General features: G+C 45.9%; 1 protein-coding gene across 3 annotated transcripts in view; it reads right to left on the bottom strand.

Moving 5' to 3' along the window:
• KLHL3 (kelch like family member 3) overlaps positions 1-18151 on the bottom strand; it is a 44289-nt gene that overhangs the window by 21292 nt on the left and 4846 nt on the right. Inside the window, exons 1-4 of one of the 3 annotated variants that reach the window (XM_064388253.1) lie at positions 15400-16215; positions 15177-15293; positions 12072-12178; positions 6866-6987 (exon numbers count right to left, since the gene is read on the bottom strand). In XM_064388253.1, coding sequence (XP_064244323.1) covers positions 6866-6987; positions 12072-12178; positions 15177-15214 — 267 coding nt within the window. In that variant the 5' untranslated portion in view covers positions 15215-15293; positions 15400-16215. Of the gene's footprint in view, positions 1-6865; positions 6988-12071; positions 12179-15176; positions 15294-15399; positions 16216-18151 lie in introns of those variants that run through there. The other 2 variants (XM_064388252.1, XM_064388251.1) reach the window with 2 other exon arrangements.

The raw sequence follows: 18151 nt of genomic DNA, 5'->3' as shown, positions 1-18151 counted from the left end.
CCTTTCTTATGTTCAACAGCAACTGCAGACGTGTCTTATCCCAGCTCTTCCACAGTTCTGGCTGCCTCACACATGTCCTTCCAACCGGGCATCTGTGCTCACCATCTGAGCACACATTTCCGGAAAGTTATTGCCAACTCAAAAAAAAAAAGCAGCTGTTAAACAAAACAAATAGGTTAACAGCATTCACCTCCCTGGATCCCGATGGCAGCAAAGAGATAAAGATGTTCCCTCCTCCCTGTCCCTGCCACCACAGTCCCATTCCACACCAGGGCAGGACACTCACAGCCTGCTCCAGGTCTTTCTAAGCAACTGCTGTGCTCCACTCCAGCCCAGCTGTACACTGGCTCACTGCTGCCAAGCAGCCACCCCAACAGGCAACAATAAAAACAGAAGTCAATTAACCCAGGAGCCTGTTTTGGCCCAAGCCTCTTGATGCCAGGAGCAGATTAGTTTGTGGCTTTGATTAAGTCAAGATAGCAATGCTCTAGCATTTTGAAACGTGGCTGTGAACCACTTTCTTTCTTGCTGAACCATTTGTGAACACCTGAGCTACATAAGGGCTTTGGGTAGCCAAGTCAGACTCCATGCAAGCCATCTCTGGCTACAGACCAGCCAGAGCCTCCTCTGTGCACCCCATCAGCCAGGACACATCCCTGCCAGTCCAGGTGGGCTGCTCACCTCTGGTGTCTGGGATGTGCCTCCAGACCAAAAGGAACTCACCACCACCCCCAAATATACCCCAAATGCCCCTGCACAAACCAGTGCTGCTGTCATGGCCTGTGCTGCCTTGAGAAGCAGTGCAGAAGGAGCCTTACAGCACTTTAGCCTTCAGGAAAGGGGCATTATCATACAGCACTTCTCAGAAATAGGATATAAAAAGCCTATCAAGAGATGAGGGGATTTTCTCTTTCTTACTTCCCAGCTGAATGTCTCAACACTCATCTTGTTTTTTACCAGGCAAGGCAAAAAGCAAGCAAAGGATTTCCGTGAGAACAAACTCTGTTTCCTTTAGAAATAACAAGAGGAAATGCCCTGCCTAAACATGCAGCAGGACCAAACTGCAACCCCATTAATATCCAGGCAAGTTACTCACATGGGTCTGGATTTGGCTCTTAATATTTGAATTCAACAGCTGTGAACGATTTTGTGAGAGCTGGCTTCTCTACCAGATCTGCCTCCAAATCAAAACCCACTCATTTTTTGAAACTATGTCAAAATTATCAGCTATTACTACTAAGACTGACTACTTTGCTTAATTTATGTCCAGAGCTTCATCTATGGGTGTGTGTCTGGAGATATATATATATATACAAATATAGCATCTAGTTCACCAGCTGTGCTCTGCAGACTCCACACAAATTTCAAGTTTTACACAACACTGCCTGGGAAATTATTTCCATAGACCTTTGATGTTTCCAAACTAGGAATCTCTTTCAGCCAAAAGTGCTCTGTGTATATAAGGTTCATTCATTAATGCTGGACTGCAAAGGCTGGGGTTAATTCCCTACTGTGACAGAGTCTTACAGGTAGCCTTGGCCAAAAATTAACTTACATCATTCCTGCTCTGCAAAACTGGGAAAGGAGCATTTCCCCTGGGCAGGGGATGCATTAAAGCTTATAAGCAGCTTTGACAATTTGATCAAATTGGAAGCCAAATAAACGTACTGGCTGTAAGCCTCAGCTGCACATCCAGGGCCACAGCTGGGACTGCACATCTGCCCAAACAGGGAGACAGCTCCCAGGCACCTGCCCAGGGGAACCCGTGACCAGAGAAACAAATGGATTTTGTGCTTGCAAGGCAGGTAAAATACTCAGTTTTAAACAAGCTGCTCTGAACAGCACAAATAGTGGAGATAAAAGGACATTAGCATAATGTGGCTTTTGAGTGCAAGGGTGGCAATCAGGCTTTATTACACCCCAGCTGCTCCCAGGTAGCACATGGGCTGAACAACAGTACTTCCACTTAAATGTCCACCTGAGCTGAAATAGCCCAGACAGAGGAAGGTGTGAGAGCACCAGGGAGTCAAAAAACCTTGTCAGGACCAGGAGACAGACAAAGGATGTAGAGATGAGAGAGAAAACAGGAGAACAACTGGCAACTTCCCTCCTGAGCTACCTTCTCCAACTTCAGACACACCATCCCTTGGTTAAACAGTGAAATAAAAAAGTGAAGACATCAGGCATCAGGCACAACATAGTGCTCTGGTGTCACATCCATAATTTTCTCCTCAGTTTTCTACAAGGCTGAGCCAATGTAAAGCTTTCCTATGGGTTTAAGGAAGGGCCCCCAGCCCAGAGGAGTCACCCTTGCAATGGACCAGGGACCCCTGCACCCCAGGGAGATGCACAGCAAGGAGCTTTGGCTCCAGGGAGGAACACAACCTTAATTTATTGCTGTGCCTCACCCTGGGCTTGCACCTACTAAAGCTGCAGCTTTTGAACTGAATAGGGGGAAGAGAGATGGACTGACCCATTCATAAACCCTTTATCATCAAAACTGCACTTGCCAGAGAACTCTCTTTCCTTGCTGTGAACTCCTAAGTGTGCAGGGAAAGCTGAGGTGCAGAAGCACTTCTGAAACAGAAATATTGCAGCTGTTAGCAAATCTTTTTTCCTCTTTTCTTGAGACATTTTTTATGAAAATTACTATGCCTGCAAAGCTGACAGGTTCAATATCTACTTCCTCCAGAGAGCTGATTTCAGATTTGTTCCCTGTGTATGAGCCACATCTCAAACTGTGGCAGTACACAAGGACACCTCACACATGTGGTCCATGGCACATCATTCCTAACAACTTAATTGTGAAACCAGATTAATCAGGACTTTTTCCAGGGAATCATTACAACCTGAATCATAATGACTTTCTTAATTGGGAGGGCACTTCTCAGGCTGCCTGCCAGTAATGAGGTGTCATAGGTAAGGCTGGTTGGGACACACTAAGGAGGGACTGGATTCACTGTCTAGAGCCAGAGGTCCAGGTGTTGTCCCAGGACTGCCTAGGACAGGGAAGGGCCTGCTCCCAAATCTCTTCATTCAGCTCTGCTCAAGGACACCATGCAGAGCTTCTCCATCACTGAGCTACCAGATTTGATATCCAAGTTGGAAAGCAGGCAGCAATGTAACCACTTCAGCTGCAAAATCAAGACCTATTTGAAAAATTCAGGTAATTGATATGTTAAAAGCACCAGCTACCCCACACATGTAGGGAGCAGCAGACCCTGTGCTCTGATGTGTGTTCATGATTTCCACTGAGATCAGCCCAGGAACCTGAGCACCTGTGAAGTTCCCCGAGAAACTCACTTTAGTTTTCCTTCCTTTTACAGAAACTGCATGATACAACTTCCTTCTAAATAAATGTATCAAGCTCCATCTTCAAATGAATGAGGTCTTTGTATCATGCATATCAAAATTTACAACCAACCTTGACGTGGGATGCAACAGAGGAGGAACAACAGAAGGCAGCAGGTGTAGAAATCCCAGGATGGATTTTCCTGAAACTACAACATGACTGCAATAAAGACAGAAATTCTGTCTCTGCTCCATGCCTTCAAAACAAGTGGGAGGCTCAATCCCAAATATATGTTCACAGGTAAAACTTCCCTATTATCCATCAACCCTGAGCCCTCCTACTGCTGCACCTATACTGCCTTGAAATCCCACTCTAAGAATGAAGTTCCAATAGATAAAGCACAATTGCATTTGTTGGGGTAATTCTCACCCATACACCCCAGCAGGGTTAGAAGAGAGTATTCCCTCCACATGGGCTCAGGATGAGCTGAAAATGTCCTTTGCCTGCACATTTGGGACATAATCTTGAGAAGGAATTGGATGGCCACCCCCAGGAACTCACTACATAGATGATGACTGGAACTGACCATACAGGCTTGGCCCCTGGTGCACACATCTATCCTTAGATAAAAAACAAAACAAAAGACACTGTGTCATTTCATTGCACAAACAGCTACAGAAATACGTGCTTAGAAAGAGTCTCACTTTCTGAGCCCATACCAGGCCTACAAAAGCAAAACAAAATACAGGCTTCTGTTACAAAAGAAACAACAAAAGAAGTTGTTGAAAGGCTTCTTGTGAAGGGCTGGGCACTGCTCAGCATTCAAACAAACCTAGGAACATTCATTCTGCACTCCATGCTACCTTTACTGTTCATCTTTTTCTCATTTCTATCCTGCTCCCGTCTTATTTTTCTCACTGACAAGACAATGCCTTTTCATTTATTCACAGGTTCTGATAACTTGGCTGCATCTGCTCAGTTAATGCCATTGAGCAACACTTTTTCTTTTCATAATTTCTACAATGGCATTACCTGGCACCTGTACCCAGAAATTGTTTCTTCCAGCTACTGAGAACGTCTGAAGAACTCCCTTAAAAAAGCACCCTTGCCCAGCTAGAGATTGAGAACATGTGACAAGGAAACAGGAGAGCTCAGGAGATACCTGCTGGGAACAGAGAAAGTCTCACTGTGCTCAAGCAGGGCTGCAAAGAAACACTGGTGACACAGCACAGACAGGCACTGCTGAGGTGCCCTTCCATGGATGATGGATGGATGGATGGATGGATGGATGGATGGATGGATGGATGGATGGATGGATGGATGGATGACCCAAAGCTGTACAGCAGGACAATGTGGTGATGTAAAGGACCAAACCTGCTCACTTCTTTCTAACACTGACGCTGCTGATGAAAAACTACAAGAAGCTTAATTTTTGTTTTTAGCCTTCACTTAATGTGAAACTTCTCAATAAATCACAGAATATTCACTTTTGTAACCTTTTCTTCTTGTGGCTAAAGGTGAATATTAACCTGTTTATGGCATTTTGTTCAGAGTAAAACACCCAAGGACAGGATACAAACTTCTCTTTCTATTGGTTACATAACACAATTATATTAAATTCCATGAAACATTTTCAGCATGAACACTTTAAATATGTAATAAAATTTAAACTAGTCAGTTAATCTTGCAGTAGATCAGCTTCATTTCTTAGCTCCTATGAATTAATTTACCTCTAGCATGAAGAGTTAATACAGAGTGGATATTGAAATAAATGCTGCAGTAAAAGGACTTGCTTTGCTAGATTGGGAAAAAACACTTAGTATTCAAAACTTACATTTTCTTTTATCTTACTGCTGAGAGATGAAAGCCAAAATGTAGCCAGGGATCTGCTTTAACTCCCTGTAATCCCTGGGCCACAGAAGGCAGGCTTTGGTTATGTTTTACTAAAAAATAGGGCTGTCTAGTAGCTCAGGAAAGGCAACACCTGGAGTTTCACAGACCTTCTGGGCAGGATGGAGCTGCTCCAGCTCCCACAGCACTGCTCTCACCCCTTTTGGTGCAGCTGGAGCACCAAAGCTGGAATGCAGCTGGGGTCACTGCCCAAGCCCCATGCAAGGCAGGCTCAGCAGGTGGGAGCCCAAGCTCTGCATATCCCACGAGCCAGGTGGGAGCTTCTGGAGCACCCCAGGCCCAGCAGCATGGAAGGAAAGCAAACCTCTCACAAAGCACGTGGATACAGCCTCCATATTCCCCACAGTGACAGGAACCAGCCTGAGGGTGTGTAAATGTCATTTCTCCTCCAGCAATGGGAGGTCTCAGAGGTGCAAGGAGCTCCACCCCAGTCCCCACTGAGTGATGTTGTGCCAGCTCCTGATGACCCTGATGTGGGTCACACAGCAGACAGCCAGGCCAGGCCACCCAGGGCTGGGTTTGAGTCTCAGCTCCTTTGCCATAATGCACCTTGAAGGGCTCCTCTCTGAGGGCTCTCAGCCTCCCTGCAGGGCAGCCAGGCTCCACACCCCTACCAGAGGGACACTGCCAGGCTCAGAGCACACCAAACAGCCACATTGGTAAAACCAGAGGGCAGAAGGGGCATGAAAAGGCCCCACAGATTTGGGTCATGAAGGATGGTGCAGGGCTGCACTGCAAAGTGGGAGCAGCTCAGGGGTTTGTCCAAGCTCCTGGACAGGGCAGCAAGAACTTGCCTGGGGGGTTGGAGCAGAAGAGCTCACAGCAGGAACCCCATTTCAAGCAGAACCAGTCTAATTTTGCTGTGTTAATTAGGTCAGCAAAACTCTCCCCAGCATCACTGACACAGACTTGCTCCCCTGGCAGTGTCCAAGTCAAAGTGAGGAGAACAGGCTCAAACTGCCACTTGCAAACAAAACCAGACCAACTGAAAAGCACGTCCACACACAAGCTCTCAGCATCCCTCCCAGACATCAGTGCCTAAGTGCAGAGCTTTCTTCTTACCACAAATACAAGCAGAGTCTAAGAAAGAGCTTTGCCACAGCCACGTGACACTGCAAAACACTCTTCCAGAGCACCCTGCTTTATTTGAAGGCAGCCTTTCAATTACTCTTTCCACTTCTGAACAAATATTTACCTCTCAGAAATTCAAGACCGAGCACACACACCAAAAAAAAAGGAAGAATGTCCTCATTTGAACAATGTATTCCACTCAAAGCTCTGTGAAACAATTCAAACTACCCAGAAGAATTTAAAAACTAACAGCTACATTCCTCTGCCATGGCCTTAAAACATTTGACTCACTGCTTGTTTGAGTCTATTCTGACCTTCGACAGACTGACCCACAAGTCAGCACAGCTTCTTGGAAGGCAGATGCCTGCTCTTGTTACAACAGCTCCACACAAAAGCTAAATGCAACATGACTTAAGCGCAGGGAAAGCACGAAAGTGCCTCAAGACTAAACAGAGGCTGGAAGCAGCTCTTTTCAAGTTCAACCTTTTACTTTCCACAGCCTGAGGAGATCCCTCACCCCCGAAGAACCTGTGCCTTTGAGCTGCAAGCTTTCCACTGGGCTCTCCCCAGGAGCAGCTGAAGCAGACCCACCTGCACGTTCTCCTCCGTGACCTCGATCTCAGCGGTGTAGATGTAATCAATCAGCTTCCTCAGGGTCTGCCCATCCACGTCTTTGATCTCAATCTTCTTGGCCTTACTTTCGGACATGTCTCCTGAAATTCAGTTCAAAAGGACAGTCATGGTTTGCTCTGCAGGACCTTGCTCCCCACATTGTCCTGGTGTCTGACTACGAGACTGCCTGGCACCATCCCTCACCACTGAAGAACCACCAGTGAGATTCCCAGAAGCCTCCTAATGCCATCTAAAAAACAGCTCAAGATTGTGGACACTGTTGTAAAACAACAAAAATCAATAAATGCAAAAACCTCAATTTCTTGACAGAAAAGAACCTGCCATGGTTCACCTGCATTCAAACAAATATAAGAGCTAAAAATAAACCCCCAGTATGTCCCTCAATCATGTCTCAGAACAGGGACAGACTCAAAGAGACTGTGGATGTGTCTTACAAAGGCCTTTGAGAAATATAGTTTTATATCCATTTATTTTTTTTTTAATATATATACATATGGTCACAATGAATATGAATGAAGATGAATGAATATAAATTAATATGTTACAACAGCAACATTAAGGTATTTTTTTGGTATATCCTACATTAAAAGCAATGCAGTGTTATTCTCTTTCTTTAGAAAGAAGCTGAAACCTGCTCAGGAAAACAAGCACACAGGCCAGCAGTTACACCCAGCATGCAGCAAGCTTCTCTCCTAAATTACCCTGCTGCAAGCTATCCATCACTACACCTTGTGCAAAGCATCCACACAGAAAGATGCAGTTCTCATCTCTCACCTTCCCAACCTCACACCTTTGGATCCAAACTGTATTCCTTCCCCAGACCCATAACTCAAAAGCACGTGGAACTAGAGCAATAATTTCTTCCCTGAATACACAGGTAAAGCCCCATAGCTGTGTAAGAGCCATTCATGACCCAGAGCTTTATGCACACCTTCACTCTCCCCGTGAAACAGGAGCACATCAGAGGAACAAAAACATGCAGTGGGGAGGAGAAAGGACTCCCCATGGCCCTTCCAGCATCCCCACACACGCTGACCTCACCCAGGAGTTAATCACCAGCATCTCCACAGAAGAAAAAGAACAAACTCCCAAGCGGAAAGAAAATGATAGGTGGAAAAACAAAGCTAAACAAAGGAGAGCATGAAGAAATGTCAATTCTTAAACCTGGGCATGAATAATCACTACTCTCAGAAATCCGGTGACTCAGTACTGCTGTGGGATTAAATGGAAAAATATTTCCTGCAGCCTATAGAAGTAATTACAGCCTACATCTCTGTGCAGCATTCCACAGGACGTGGCCAGGCACAGTAAGTGCCCAGCACAGACTCAGATGCTAAAGAGGGCCCAAGCTTGAGCAAAACTGGATCCTGCTAATTGAACTTTGCTGACTTTCCCTATGTGAATAAGAAGGTAAATAATAGGAGTGGGGTGGGACCATGAGTGTTAGAACAGTCAACAACATCCCAAGAACTGAAATAATATTTGCCCCAAATTCAATTTTTAAAATGGAATAATAAAATGTTATTCAGAGAAGCTCATGAATACAAATGTACCGGTACAAAGGGATAAATGACCTACATTTGGGAGGCCTTCAAAGCAGGTAGGACTTTTTCATTGACAAAATGTCATCTTCACACACTTCCTCCCCCTAACAAAAACTCCAAACATCTCCAGAGACAAAAGGGTGCCTCTGAGGACAGAGCAGACCCCATCAGCCCTGTGGTGCTGGAGGTGCCTGTAAGGAGCACCCAGTGAACCCCCCTGCACTGGGAGGGGGAGTGGGACCCTGCAGGACCCTGCAGGTGTGGGGAGGGGCTCGGCCACACACACCCAGAGATGGATGCAGAAATAGCCTGCAGGGACCAATCTGATAACATCATCCGCCGTGGTGGCATCCATGTGACACAAGCAACAAAAATAAAAGCTGTGTGGGCTTCCCCACCCACCAGCAAGCTGCCAGCCCTGCATACCAACAGGCTCCTCTGGCTCTGCTGCGGGACCAGCCCAGGCAGCCCCGGGAGGGTCTCGTGTGCTGTGCCCACCACTGGGCAGGATCGACCCAGAGCCATCCAGCCCCTCCCACGTGTCACAGGTGGACAAGTCTCCATGCTGTGGAATGGGGAAGAACCTGGAGACACCACAAGGGAACCAAGGCAGGGGTTGGTGCAGACCAGGAGCAGGCAACAGACCCGGGGCAAGCCTCTGGAGCAGCCTGTGGGCAGTGAGTGCTGGATCATTGAGGGCATCTCATCTCACATCTCCTCAGAAAAAAACCTACACCTTAAACCCCACAAAACACAACTCCTAGGGTGTCTTTCATAAGTTGGACTCCAGCCCCACCTGATACCTTAATTACAGAATTATTCCAATCACTAGCATCTCCCACACGTGAGAAAGGGTTGCCTTGCAGGAGGCACTGCACAGACCCCATCCCTGCAGCCAGGCAGACACAGGGGATGAGGAGAGAGGGAGCAAAGGCAGGCAAAACAGGCAGGGTGGCTTTGAGCAGACCTCTGTAGGGGACAGACTTAGCAGACACCAGCCCCCCGTGGAGGCATTCCTTTCCTGCACCACACTCAACACCCAGCAGTGCCTTTCCCAGTCCCCTCTGATCAGGGCAGAAGAAGAGAGCAGAGCTCTGTTTTGACACAAGATGAACCACACTCCAAACTGCAGCAGCCCACAGTGCTGTGTTTACCCAGCACAGCAGCCTGCCCTGCTCCTACACATTGCATTTCCCAGTGCAAAGCCACAGCTCTGGCTGTTTCCTAAGTCACAGATGTGCTGAGGTAGCTTATGAGAGCACTGGATAACAAAAGCACAGCCTCTCACACATGGGGTGAGTGCTTTGAAGTAGCACATAAGACCTGCAAGGGAGGTTTCTGCTTCCTCCTTCAACACTTCCAAAATTCCTAAGGTATCTGACAGGAGCAGTCCTAGCAGTGTCACTCAGGTATTTGTTACCCTTTCTGAAACAATTGCATTTTCTTCTAAATGGACAGACATTACTGTCCCAAATCATCCCCACAGAATAGTGCCAACAAGGACCAGCATCCAAAATGCTCCAGAAAGCCAGCATGGAAAGGGACACTCGGGAAGTGCTGGTCCCATCTCTCCTTCAGCAGTGGAAGATACAAATGGAAAATGTGCCTACCCAATTTCAGACTTTCCAGGAATACCTCAGAGAGGAATGGCTAACCTGAGGACACAGAGGACACCCATGGCTTAGGAAAGACCCCAAGGTCATCACAAGGTCATGGCTCCAAAGTCAGGGCCAGCTGAGTGACAGAGCCTGCAGAGCAAGTGCGGGGCGAAGGTGGATGAGCTGAGGGTCCCAGTGTGGTTCCTGCTGCTCACAGCTCCACACTGATCCCTCACTACTCAAACTGCTGGGGGACCCCTCCAGTGGGAATTCAGTGTGCACAAGCAGCTCCTGCAAATACCCCCACAGGGCAGCTGAACCTGAGCCCTTGGCCCTATCACTGCTGTGCAGAGCAAAAAAACCAAGTTACAACACGCAGCTGGTGCTCAAGGTGTGATTTTAAACTGTGCCCTTGCAGGGAGTGAAGGAAGGAAGATCACACACTCTGTCTTCACGAGAGAGAGATCCAGACCTTGGGAATTTGGGGATGGCTAGACTGAAAGCAAAGGGAGAGCTGGTCTTTGGCTGACCCTCTGCCCCCGGGGACCTGTCAGGGGGAGGGGACGGGCGGCTGTGGAGGCTGTTACCCAGCCCAGGGGAGATCTGGAGCCAGCCACATGATGGGTTAGCTGATTACTGTTTAACTCACAGAGTGAGGGATTACACGGCCCACAGAACTCCTGCATGGAAACATGAGCAGCCCTGCACCACCTCCTTCCCACTCAGATGACCTCTAAGGATCAGAGGGTTTTTCCAAGGGTTTTTCTTTATTAAACCCTTCATCAGGAACAAGCATCACAAGCTGTGCTCGAGGTGCCCTCACACAGAGCTGCTTCTGAGCAGTGTTTGCTCCTCTGCCTCACCATGCAGCCAGCACCAGCTGCAGGGTGCAGCACCCCAGAAAACACAAATGCTCCCCACCTTAGCTCACCACACTGATAAAGCCACCATGGGGAGTGTCACATCTCACCTCATGTCTTACACCTGAGGTTTTCTCCCCACCTCCATTACAGAAGGGAAAAAAGCTTCACTGACAACAAGCTTCTTCCTGAGAAATGCTGCATTCTGCTTCCAGCAAAATGAATCAAACTAGGTCTAATCTCAAGGCTTTTAAAAAGAAGAAACAAGGTCCAGACCACAAGCAAATGAACAGGAAACAGGGAAAAAATCCCTGAACCTCATTTATGTTGGAGCTCAGAGGCAGTAAAAACCATTCCCTGGGGTGTACAATAGCTTGTTTTGTTTTTTTTTTGTATTTGTCAGTTCCTATCCTGGAAATTAGGGCAAAAAAGGGAAAGAAAGCTCAGAAGTTTCTGACTACACTAATTGTACTAGAATGACTTAAGTAAGCTGCTCACTCCTCTCCTTCAGGACTGACCTAGCTTTCTTTGGGTTTTTTTTGCTGACCCATCTGGGCACAGCCTTTGAAGGGCACCTGCTCCAGGGACCAGGTGATCAGAGCAGGAATTTTGTCCTCTTCTTCCTTTCTGTCATTACCAAAACACACTGGACTGCAGCAACTCACCTTGTTGAAAAGCTGGGCTGCTAAAACACACTGGGATCAAGAGAACAACAGTGTTATTTCAGGCAGCAGAAAAAAGTGCCATGGGAGATTAAACATCTGTGACTGCCAAATCAGTATCGGCAGGACTGAGCCTTGAAACTACAACTCCTGTGCCAGCAACTTCTTTGATGTGCACCATGAACATTTAGGGCACTGAACACGTGCTCGATGGTAATGTATTCATGATCCAAGGTCTTGTTAGGGGAAAAAAAACTAACACATAAAGCAGTGAGCCAAACTCCACAGTAACCTCCCAGTGCCCCACATGCTATCTACTCACCCCACGGGAATTAGTCAAGGGTGGCCAGCATCACCCATCAAGTACAGCAAACTGCAGACCCATCTCTCTTTTCAAACCCTCCTGCCTGTGCTGCAGCTCCTGACAGAGCCACAGCCCGAGGGCTGGGGACAGCAGTGGCCCGTTCAGCCCAAGCACTGTCTGGGGTCACAAGCAGTACCTGTAAACATGGCACAAAAATAAGGGCTGCAGGCTGCCAGCACCACCCGGTGAGCTTCCATCTCCACGGTCTCGGCCACAATCACCACATCACACAGGAGCCGCTTGCTGGGGAAACACCACAAAACACAGAGATCATTTCAGAATTCCCTGTCAGGCAAAAAGATACATCACTACAGCCCAAAAAAAGTGGAAGACCCACCATTACAGACACAGCACCTGAGCTTCTGCCAAATCCCAGGGGAAGGTTCTCTAATGCTTCAGTACCAGCTCCTATCACTGTTTGCCTACAGAGCAAAGCCTGAATCCTCCTGAGGCTGCAGCCCTGCCTGTGCTTCTGCTTTCCCCAGGGGAAAAAACCCTGAAAGCCAAACGAGGAGTACATGCTGCTCAAAGAACAAAGGACAAGCAGCTCCTTCACCCCTCAAACAAGCAGGGCTTGGAGGAGGCACAGAAGAGCTTAAGGATTTGGGCATTACCTGGGGCCAGGCTCTAGTAGATCTGTAAGACAAGAAATAGCCATGCAAGGGAACACCAGCATCACTTCCGTCTTTCCACAGGGAAAAGGTACAGTGGAAAATGAAGTGATTTCTGCACACCCTTCCAAGCTTGTCACAAAGGAAAGTGGCCACCAAAATATGTCCTGGCACTGGCAGGTGCAGAGGCTGCCTCAGCCAGAGCAGAGGTATCAATCACTGGAGTTCATCCATGGGCCTGAGGACTTCATTTACCTCATGAATTAGTCTGGGATTAAGAGTCACTGGGATAAAGAACGGGGTTCCAGACAGAAACAAAAAAAAAAAAAAAACCTTGTAAGCTCCCCCACTGACTCATTGTAGAGCTTTGGAAAAGTCACTTCATTAAGGAGTGACCTTTTCTGCTCGCCCCACGTATGTCCTTTGAGGATTCATTAGTTAATGTTTGCATAGAGCTTCGCAGATGCCGACAGCAAGAAGTGCTCAGCCTCCCAATAAGTTGGTTTAAGATGCTTAAGCATACAAATGCAAACTAAGGGTGTTCTTTTCAAATGTCAAGCCCAAAAAAGGACCAGTGCCTGTAAATCTAGATGTTGCCTTCTCTTTGGAAATACTTATCTCCACACTGAACTTTGTCTTTAGGAAACTGCATTATCAAATAAACATACACAGTGCTTCTAATGGACCAGTCTCTTCTTCTCCACATACTGAAATATGTGAAAAATCAGCTGTGAAATGGAGGGCTATAGTTGGAAAACAGAAGAAAGTAAGAACTGGCAGTCTGTACTCTACATTCATTCCAGTTTGGAAGGAGGAAGGGCAATGAGGGGAACCCTTTAAGAGCCTCTTAATGGAAGCTTCCTCATTTCTTTTACCTTATGTAAAAGATGCTCTGTTCAATTCCATTTTGGGCTATAGTAATCTAAAGTACCACTCATAAAATTAATTTCATCTACATTTCCCAACTAAAAGCCTAAAGGACATGGTTTAGTGGCAGTGCTGGGTTAAGGGTTGGACTCAATGGTCTTAGAGGTCTTTTCCAACCTAAACAATTCCATGATTCTATATAGTAGAATTCTATATAGTATACTATATAGGCTAAAGGCTTAGCATGATTTTTCTAGACCCTCTGAATGAGATTTCTGGATGCATGTGAAGGGAGAAACTATTATTCAAGGCATCTGTTGACACTGATTGCTGAGAGCTTAACAGATCCCAAGCTCAGTGCACATTCAAGAGATGTAGAAACTGTAGATTCCACAACAGCAACAGGAGCCAACCAAAAAAAAAAAAAAAAACAAAACAACAAACCACAGCACCCAGAAGATGAAAACATCATGCAGGTGCTTAATGGCAGCTTTCATTCTTCTATATTTTATCTGTTCAGTATCGCCCAAGATACCTAACCACAGGCACTAAGAAGCATTGTCTGTCTCTAGTTATTCCCACTCTGCTTCAATTAACAAAGGAATAATAGCAGCACAATAGATTTCTCAATATAGCTGCACAAAACTTTAGTTTCAGATCCTTTGCTTTCAGTACAAAGAAAGGACCAGAAGGACGCCAGTTAAATGTAAAAAAAAAAAAAAAAATTACAACATAGCCTGCTTCATATAAGAGTTACAATATTTCCATTTTGTTCCTATGCAACAGAAACTCACTTTCAGATATCTGTCGAAGGAAACATTTTCAATCCTTCTCCACACTTATCTAGTGTGTATTAGGAAACTACTTAATCCATGGAGAGTTAGCTATTACAGCCTCTTTTGATTACTTGGAGTGTGCAGAAGAGCAAAGGGTGTTACCTGCTTCCATCACATCCCCTCAACAATTAGGGAGCACATATATTCATGTGTGTGACACACACACTTTACATAAGAATTCTTTCTAAAATTACAAGGGTGAAAAGTCTAATGAATTAGTCAGAGAGATGCTCACTGAACTTCTGTCTGGTCAGTGGGATAACAGCCACCAAGAAAGAATCCAGGCTGAACCACTGCCACTGCTCTGCTGAGGTGATGACAGCAGTTTTCAAGGCTGTGTTCACAGATATTTTTTTCAGCCTCTGTTCTCCCTGTACCCACACAGCTGTGTAAAGACCAAGGTGTTCTCTTTTAAATAATATGAGGATTTTTCAATTTGCAAGAAGAGAGCTGACATTCTTCCTGAGTACTTGCTTTTTTTTTTCTACACCTTACTTTGGAGTGCTGAGCCCAGACTGAGTGATGCTGCAAGTTAAAGAGACTAAGAACAGTACATTAATAATCTTTGGTCTGTAATTATGTGTAGGTGTCTTAATGTCTGTAATGTTCTATTACTGGGTTTCAGACCCTTATCTCAGTTAAGAATGTAGTTTACAGCTGAATCTGCTGAAAGTAATGGAAAATACTAAATGAATTATCATCTATAAATGAAGGCCATGGCTCAGATAATGTTTTTGGGAAGACAGAGGTCTGAGACTGGGGAGAGCAGCTCACCAGAAAAGGACTATATTTTAGCTTCCTATCTGTGATTAATCCTCTACATGCAACCATTAGCTGTAACAAAAATGGCACAGACTATTTTTTACGTCTCTCAATCAGCATAATTCTGCTAAACCAGACAGGGTGCCCAGTAAGTCAAAAGTGTACCTCCGTAATTCATTCATGACCTTGAAAGCCTTTCTCATGTGGGAGGGATTGACTGTCACTGTACGCTGGTCCTTTTCATCTTCAGCTGCCTCAGAGGAACGGGAACTCTGCTTAATGCTGAAAACAGGGACAAAAAAAGGAGCAGAAAGTTTGATTCAATGGCAGTTTAAAAAACAAGCATCCTAAAACTGCAGCACAGGGTATTAAGCATGGAGCTACTCACAAGTCAGTCAGTCAGTTTAGGTTCTCCACATGAAGCACATCAAAAAATGCAGCTACTTCTGCATGGATGTTGAAAACCAACTCAGCCCACATTTCAGCCAGCAGGGAAGAAAAGAAAGAAGTGCCAAACACCTGAGGACAAAGCCCAGTCTTACAGGCTTCAGGCCAGGAAAGCAGTATAAGTTGAAATTCAAGCCAGAACATAATTGCCTCACTGAATAGAAATAGACTTCAGCACTGGGAACTGTAAGAGTACCATGGATTTTTTCAACATTCATACCGAGAAAAAGAAGTTTAGCCTTCAATGTCCCATCTGAAAAATGCAAGCACACAATACATGACTTGTATCTTCTTTAGAGGCAAGTAGAAAAGGGCTATTAAATCTCCCTGCACAGCTTTCAAAGCTTTACTGAAGCTGCTTTCCATTTCAGAAATAGTCTATTTATTGCCACTGAAACATATGGAATGAATTATTAAACCTTCCTACCAGAACCACCAGCTCCATAGGTAATGTCAAAGCAGAGGCACTCAGCTCTGTCTGTGTTTAACCAGGCCAACAGGTGCCTAAGGCACACACGTGTCCTCATTACTTTGTTGGCAGCATTGGCTCTGTACACACCACTGACAGCGGGTCAATATCTCCAGCTCCCTGATCTGAAAGCCTGTGAAACCACTCGGAGCTAAAGGCTCCCACCTGAAAAGGAGCAGCACTTTGAGGCAGGTCCCTGTTCTGTTCAGTCCATGGCTCACCCCTCAAACCCTGGCAGGCAAAGGCAAACAAGACAAGTCAAGGAGGGTTGTCTGTGTCTAAAGCCAACTCCAAGAGAATGGCAGACCTCAGGAGGCAACTCCATTGCCCCATGTGCCTGACTGGAGACCTTCTCAGAGCTTTCCCCTCCAGTCTCCTTCACCTTTGTCCCCTCCTCCCTACCACCTTTCTGAGTTGGGCTGGCATGATTAAAAAGGCTGAACTGGACTAAACCAGCAGTCTGGACAACCCAGCATCCTGGCTCTCTGGTGACCAGAAGGTGATGTCTGAAGAAGGGTACAGAGCAGGGAAGTGTGGAAGGATCCTTCCCAGAACACCCTGTCAGCTCCTGTCAAGGTGTGTAGGCATGCACCTATATATATATATATATATACACATATATATATATACAAGCACACTTACACACACTGACTTTTCCCTTTGAAAAACACATCATTCACTATTTACAACCCTGACAGTGTGAAGCCCTGGCTAACATTACATCCTGCCTGCTCCTGACCAGTGGCTGTCACCACCACCGTGTCCCTTGACACCACACAAAGCTCTCTGCCCCCCCAACAGTCTTTGGTGAGCTGCACTCTCCTTCCTGGAGAAGCAAGAGGCTGAGAGGCTGAGCAGCAGCCAAGCTGCACACAGCTCAAATCCATGCCTGCATACTGAGCAGCCTTCAGCTTTGTGCCTGAGACAAAGGTTAATGCCAAAACCCAGCCAAGTCCAATTCTTTCACTTTGCTGAACGAGTGAAATATTTTCAGTCATAAGTGAAGCCACAAGGCTGAGCAGAACATCACTCAGCTCATGTCCCAGTGAGGGAGACAACTTCCTAAACTCCGTTACAGTCATCATCCAATTAGCTTAGTATAGCTGGATGAAAAGAAGAAAAATCAGAAAGGAGAATACCTCGTGTTAAGTGCTCAGTATTCAAGGGACTGGTACCAGGCAACGACACAAACAGCTTTTCTATCCCTGAGGAACACTGAACTCTTTCTGTGCCACATGAACTGCCAGAGGTGTTCATGCAGCCGCGCTGGCACTTGGCTCTCCCCCAGCTCTGCACACTCCAGGGAAGAAGCTCCTTGCTCCAGGGACACAGCCAAACCCAGCTAAGCCTCAGTGCTGTGTCTGTCACAAAAAGCCCTCATTGAAACTTTAGGCCAGGTGACCACAGCTTTCATCACCCCAGCATAAACCCTTGGTTTTCAAACAGCTAAACCTGCCCATGTGGCACCATTGAGCTAAGAAGGGGAGAAAAGGCTCTGGAAGTGCAAGTGACTTCATGGAGCTTTCAGGCTCCAAAGCTGGAACACGTACAGGAAGTAAGCAAAGTAAACAGAAAATAAAAAAAATAAATAAATAAAAAGAAAGTGAAACCAAAAGAGAGAGTCAGGGAGAGCCACTCCCACTGCTCCAGGGGCAGGACAGCTGGATCAGCACAGGACACTGCCCTGGGCAGCCTCACAGACACCTCACAGACCCAAAACCAAGCCATGCACACAGAAACCATAGGGGCTCTTTAATAAGAACAAGCGCCCTGCTGAGATTTGTTTATTAGCTCTCCAGTGCCAGAGACCAAAGATGTTCAAACTTTTCTGCTGGCAAAAGATACTGCTCAAAGAACACAGCAAGTTTCACTGAACACCAAAGTAAATGTCAGGTCAAATGTCAAGCTTTCATAAAGCCTCAACTACACCAACATTTGTCTGCGTATTTTAAAAGCAAAAAAACTTGCTTCAGGATTTTGGAAGAAGATCAATCAGGTCTTCCTAAAAAGCAGGAAAGATAAGTTTTTTAAAAAACCTCCTAGGAGACATCCTCAGCTTAATTAAAAGGGGCAGATTTCAGAATTTGCCAAAGGTTTACCATGAGAAAATACTGCAGATTGTCTGGTTAAAAACTTATTTCAAAAAAGATCAAGATATGCTATTTAAAGTTTTTTCCAAGTGACTCATATCAAAAAAACAAATTTGAAGAATTAATGGCTAAGA

This window comes from Passer domesticus, chromosome 13, assembly GCF_036417665.1.
Source record: "Passer domesticus isolate bPasDom1 chromosome 13, bPasDom1.hap1, whole genome shotgun sequence".
In the NCBI taxonomy this organism is placed as follows: Eukaryota; Metazoa; Chordata; class Aves; order Passeriformes; family Passeridae; genus Passer; species Passer domesticus.
Note: the sequence above shows the minus strand (reverse complement) of the source record. Positions and strands in the feature narration are given on the sequence as shown.